At 46.1% G+C, this 6036-nt stretch overlaps 1 protein-coding gene across 1 annotated transcript; it reads left to right on the plus strand.

The window, feature by feature from the left end:
• Window positions 1–378: 378 nt before the first annotated feature.
• On the plus strand, window positions 379–4999 carry LOC149218079 (uncharacterized). Its single transcript, XM_089386470.1, has 3 exons — window positions 379–1117; window positions 1980–3503; window positions 3897–4999. The coding sequence occupies exons 1-3, from the start codon at window positions 379–381 to the stop codon at window positions 4997–4999; spliced, it is 3366 nt and encodes a 1121-aa protein (XP_089242596.1).
• The last annotated feature ends 1037 nt before the right edge of the window (window positions 5000–6036 follow it).

A 6036-nucleotide genomic window follows, 5' to 3' on the forward strand; every position in this document is an offset into this window, starting at 1 on the left:
GCCAAAGGATAATCAGCCGAAACAGTGAATCGTTATGCTGACTGCAAGCATGTCTATTTCAAGGAGATTTTCATGATTTGGTTATACCACCTCATAGCATTTTTATTTCATAGTTAGTTAGTTAGTAAGTATTTATAGACCCTTTCGAATGTTGCTCGAGCTCGCGCTGATCGGATCACCTGCATAACCCTGCGCCTGAGGCCGTCGCCTCGGCCCTGAGGCCATTTTGGAGGGCTTCCCTCTTTAGCGAGACGCTTCCTCTGCGAGGTGTTCGTCATTCTAATCGGTGGATCGGCCTTTGCTCCTCCCTAGGGCTACTTCTGAGCGGTTCTGGGGGATATGATCGCTGGTTTTGGGTGAGCTCGATTAGATCGAGCCATGACTGCCTCAATGGAGTCCCCCTCGCCCCCTTCTTCTGAAGTCAAGACTTTTTTCAACCTGCTGAACTCTCTTCCAAAGAAGAAAATGGCAGAGGCTACGAAATTTGTAAAGTGCTTGGACGACATCCCTGAGATCTCGCTTCCCCCTGAGAAGCCGATCCAGGTCGCCCTTTCTTTAGCGGAGCAAGCTTTGGTTGGACAGTTCACTGGGCTCTGGCCCTCCCCCAAAACCAGGGAGAGTTGGGTCGCTAGGAACTGGGCGCCGCTCATTAAAAGCAGAGTCACCTCGTACTTTCTGGGGAAGGGTTTCTTCCTGTTTGAGTTTGCTGAAAAAGAAGATAAGGAGCTGATATTCCGCAATGGTCCCTATTTCATGGGCCCTCAGGGGCTGTATCTTAACAAGTGGACGCCTGACTTTGATCCATCAGCTGACGTCCCCTCAGTCGTCCCTATGTGGGTTCGTTTGCCCAATCTTCCAATGCACTGCTGGAACTGGGAATCCCTCAAACACATCGGAAATACCCTAGGCAAATTCATTGACCGCACCAACAGCAGAGATCAATTTGACTGTGCTAGAATCTGCGTTGAAGTTGACCTTGAGGTCGGTCTGCCTGAGGCAATAAAGATTAGGGTTGGAAGCTGGTCACATGTTCAAAAACTGGATTATGAGCAGCTTCCGTTCAAGTGCAGGAAGTGCCATGTCTACGACCATTTTGCTAGGGACTTTCCAAAAAACAGTGAAGCAGAGAAAAGCAAGGGGGAAGGATGGACGCAGGTCAAAAGAACCAAAAACAAAGCCCCAAGAACCAGAAACAACAATGCTAAAGCTCCCTAGACAGGCTCTGGGCTTCAAACTTCTCACATGGAAGAACAAGGCAATAAATTCATCCAGCTAAGCTCAGCAACAGAGGACTCTCAAGGAATAGAGATACAGAATGAAGGATTTCCCCACAAAGAGCCCCCCTCGGAGCCAAAGCAAGTGGAAAACAATGTAGACAGAATGGAAGAGATACCTACAGAAGAGGCTGAGGAAGTGCAAAGCTAGGAGGATTCAGAAGAAGAAGGTGAAATAGCAGGCTCGCAATCCTCGGCCAGAAGATCATTGAGAGGCCGAAAAACAACCCGCAAAAAAAAGGAGCAGGAGACTTACAAGGACAAATTGCAAGGAAGCCAGCCTACCCTTGAGAAACTTTTGGCTAAAACCCCGAAGATGACTAGAAACTAGCACCAGAGCTCTAAAGGAGCTCCCCACTCCAAAAGCAAGTGATGAGGATCGTCTCCTGGAATTGTAGGGGTATGGGAAGCAAAATAAAAGAAGAAGCCACCAAAAGTATGATATGATCCGACTCTCCCGACATACTCCTAATCCAGGAGACTAAAATGGAGGATAAGGTCTTCCCCCATATCGGGAAAAACTTATGGAAAAGAAGTGAAGGACAAGCAGTCTTAGCCAGGGGGGCCTCAGGAGGCCTGGGCACCCTCTAGAATGCAAACAATTCTCAAAGGTTAAAGAGTTCGCCAACCCACATTGGTTGTTCATAAAGCTGAAACATGCAGACTCAATTGAGACCCTCTGTTTCTTTAATGTGTATATTCCAGTTAGCGCAGGAGAGAAAAAGATCTGTTGGGATTCCATCAGAGGACTGGCAGAATCTGAAGATTTAGCAAATATCATCATTGCTGGAGATCTAAACCTCACTTTATCTCTAGCGGAAAAACGTGGAGGAAGCATAGTAAGGGATCCGGCATGCGAATGGGTGGAGGATTTACTTCAGGATTGGGATATGATCGACATCAAACCTTCGTTGGGAAAGTACACCGGGACCAACAGAAGGCTCGGCCCGGGTCACATAGCTGCAAGGTTAGACAGATTTCTTGTTCAAAGTTCCTTTCTTCTTCTTGGTTTAGAATCTAGAATGCATATTCTTCCTTGCAGTGTATCGGACCACAGACCCATTAAACTTGATCTTGTGGCCCACATGGATCAAGGTCCCATTCCTTTTAAATTCAGTTCCCTTTGGGTCAAGGAACAGTCCTTTATGCAATTAGTAAAAGACACTTGGAAGCAACCTGTCAACGGCTCTGCCTTCTTTGTTTGGGAAGAAAAGCTTAGGAGAGTGAAAGCTGCCTTGAAAACTTGGGCAAAATCCCTTCCTAACCCAACAGTGGAAAGGAAAAAGATTCAAGAATGCCTCGAGAACCACCATCTGAAATCGGAAAATGAAGTGATCACAAAAGAAGTCCTTGACAAGGAGGCAGATCTTCAGCAAAAGCTTCTCAAAGCAAGTTCGGCCGAGGAAGAGTATTGGAGGGTCAAATCTCGGAGGCTTTGGCTCAAGGCAGGAGATAAAAACTCTGCCTTCTTCCACAAGCAAGCTCAAGCTCGGAAAAATTTCAACTCCATCTCCGAAATTAAGGTAGAGAACACCAATCACAGTGATCTGCAAAGTATAAAAAATGCTGCCTTCCTCCATTTCAAAAACCTGTATAGTGAGAAAGAGGCCCTGGGGCAGACTTCCACCTTAGTCAATGAGGTGCTCACTCTGATATTGGCTAGAAAGAACCAGTCCTTGGAAGCAGAAGTCACCAACGAAGAAATCAAAATCGCTCTTTTTGCCATGGAGCCTGACAAGGCCCCTGGCCCAGATGGCTTCATTGCCAGATTCCTGCAGAATTGTTGGCAGATTGTGGAAAAAGACTTGTGTAGAATGATCCAGAAATATCAAGCTTGTCAGAAATTAGGGGGTAGCACCAATTTGGCTTTCTTGGCCCTTATCCCTAAGGAAAAAGGAGCCAACACCTTCTCCAGATTCCGCCCCATCTCCCTTTGCAACATAGGCTACAAATTGATAACAAAAATGATTGCCAACAGGCTGAAAACTATTCTTCCTTCCATTATTCCAGAGAATCAGGGAGGTTTTATTCAAGGAAGACAGATAGTGGATAATTATATCCTGGTCCAAGAGGCGATTCACTCAAGCTTGACCCGGAAAGAGAAAGGAATGGTTGTCAAATTAGACCTGGAAAGCGCCTTTGACAGGGTGAGACACAGATTTCTGTTTGATGTTTTGCATAAGTTTGGGTTTGGGGCCAAATTCATCAGTTGGATCAAGGCATGTATCAGTGAGCCATGGATCGCCCCTTTGGTGAATGGGAGGGCCGCTGACTTTTTCAAAGCCTCTAGAGGGCTGAGGCAAGGGTGTCCCCTATCCCCCTTGCTCTTTGTCCTCCAAGCCTCTGTCCTCAGCTTCCTCTTGAATAAAAAGCAGACTGACCAAGAAATATTGGGACTAAACATAGCAAGAGGTGTTAAAAGCATAAATCATGCACTGTTTGCGGATGACTCTCTCCTGCTGGGTGCTGCCTCCTTACCCTTGGCTGTAAGATTCAAAGAAGTGGTGGATGCCTACTGCGAAGATTCAGGAAGCAGCCTCAACAAAGGCAAATGCCACATTTACTGCTAGAATGCAACGATCAGATCGATTCAAGCCATATCTAACTGTTTTGGTTTTGCAGCCTCTTTTACTTGGTCATCCTTCAAGTATCTGGGCCTCCCTGTCTTCCAAAAAAGAGCCCTCAGCAGAGATTGGCTGCCTCTGATGGAAAAATTCAAGTCTAAAATTCGTTCCTGGGGATTCAACTGGCTCAATCTAGCAGGTAAGACAGTGCTTATAAAAGCTGTTCTGAATAGCCTTCCCATTTACCAGGCTACAGTGATGATGGCTCCTATTGGCATCACGAGGAAAATGGAGGAGTATATTAGAAACTTCTTTTGGAAAGGTGGAAAAGCAAATGAGAAGAGAATTCCATTAATAAGCTGGGACACAATCTCCTTGCCCAGAATGGAAGGCGGGCTGCATTTTAAGAATATCAGTAAACAAAATATAGCATTGGGCGCAAAGCTGTTATGGAGGATAATTGCTCCAAACCCGGGTTGGGCTCAGCTTGCGCTTTGGAAAAAATACTTCCGTGGGCAGAGAGCACGCTGCCTGGACAATCCTATTACCTCCACTGGAACTATGATACATAAGCTGTGCGAGAAAGCCTCTGTCTTAATTAAACAACATGTGCATTGGATACCTGGAAACGGAAAGCACATTAATATTTGGGAGGATCGCATTATGAGCTGCGACCCCCTTGCTGAGGATCGATCCCTGATCCAGTTAAAAGAATGGTTGGATAGAGCAGGCGTTAAAATGCTGTGGGATCTATCGCAGTGGGAGAACAACAACTGGCAGAGATGGAGAAATCTGGAGGTGCCATCGCATCTATCCAACGAATACGCCACCCTCCTCATTCACCTAAAAGGCAAAGCCCCATTGAATACCAGGAAAGCAGACACGAGGGGATGGGGTTCGGTCCCGAGCAATTACACAGTCTCACAAGGTTATAACCATCTCTCTCAGAAACCGAATGTGCCGCCAGATCCGAAGCCCTGGCAGGGGATCTGGTCTCAGTCAACGTTTCCCAAGATAGACATCTTTTGCTGGCTCCTCTGCCATCACAAGATATTGACTGAGGACAGGCTTCGTAAAAGAGGCATTATTGGACCCTCTCGCTGCTCACTGTGTGAAGACTACGAAGAAACTGGCACTCACATGATGTTCTCTTGTAGCTGATCTATGGAAGGAAGTGTTAAAGCCTTTAAACTCTGACTTCGCCCCTCCTATTCACTGCTCAGATTTGTTCTCTAAATGGACGCACATGTATCCAGGTGGCTCATCTCAGAACCTGCATATCAAACAAGCCTGGCTCGCTATTCCTAAATTAACCTGCTGGCACATATGGCTGGAAAGAAACCATAGGATCTTCAATGGAAAAATGAGTGACTCCAGGATAATCTGGGTAAAAATCAAAAGTCATTTGAAAGAATGTTTGGGAGACCAGCTAGACAGAGCAGATCTTAGCGATCAAGACGCTGCTTGGGGCGATGCTTTGGGCCTCCAATTCGTTGATAAAGTCAGACCCCCTCATATCCTTAAGCATTGGCAAATCCGTCTCAAGGCTGCAGAGCTCGTTGATCTTTGCAAAAAGAAGGCAAGAAAAACTCTATTCTTCGACGGTGCTGCAAAAGGCAACCCCGGCAGCTCCGGAGCAGGTGGTGTTATTAAAAACGCAGATGGCAGAACCGAATCCAGATATGCTTGGGGAGTGGGTTTCAATTCCAGCATTCAAGCTGAAGCTCTGGCTCTGCTCCAGGGTCTCAAGCTGCTCATCTCTTTGGGTATCAAAGATGCAACTATTTTTGGAGACTCTCAGTCCATTATAAAGGCTATGGTGGATAATTCCTCTCCCTCAGATTTAAGATTATCAAGACTTCTGAGCAGAATCATATTCCTGACAAATACCTTTCAGAATTTGGAGTTTCTTCATATAAAGAGAGACAACAATAAAGAAGCTGATGCTGAAGCCAACAAAGCAGTTCTCCTCCCCCCTGGAGTCCTTCTAAGAGACGGAGACGAAGGCTGGGACCCCATCCCGTAATCGTCTGTTTAAAATGTTTTATTGTCTCTTATTAAAGCAGTTTGTTTGTATCTGTAATTTAGGAAAGATAGACAAAGCTACAAGAACTACAGCTAGCAAAAGTCGCAGGCTCATTAGAAGGGAAGCCACTTGGTGCCCGGTAGATGAGAAATCTGATCTCTGCTCACCCCAT

Source organism: Pinus tabuliformis, chromosome Q, assembly GCF_031772625.1.
Source record: "Pinus tabuliformis cultivar Carrire ecotype Pingquan chromosome Q, CPIR1, whole genome shotgun sequence".
In the NCBI taxonomy this organism is placed as follows: Eukaryota; Viridiplantae; Streptophyta; class Pinopsida; order Pinales; family Pinaceae; genus Pinus; species Pinus tabuliformis.

What these genes read in the sequence shown, in the direction of transcription:
- LOC149218079 (XM_089386470.1), top strand. Translation starts at nt 379, where the DNA reads ATGACTGCCTCAATGGAGTCCCCCTCGCCCCCTTCTTCTGAAGTCAAG. An exon ending in TAGGGACTTTCCAAAAAACA is followed by an intron (nt 1,118 to 1,979) that starts GTGAAGCAGAGA and finishes TGTATATTCCAG; the next exon opens with TTAGCGCAGGAGAGAAAAAG. An exon ending in TTGGATCAAGGCATGTATCA is followed by an intron (nt 3,504 to 3,896) that starts GTGAGCCATGGA and finishes TTGGTTTTGCAG; the next exon opens with CCTCTTTTACTTGGTCATCC.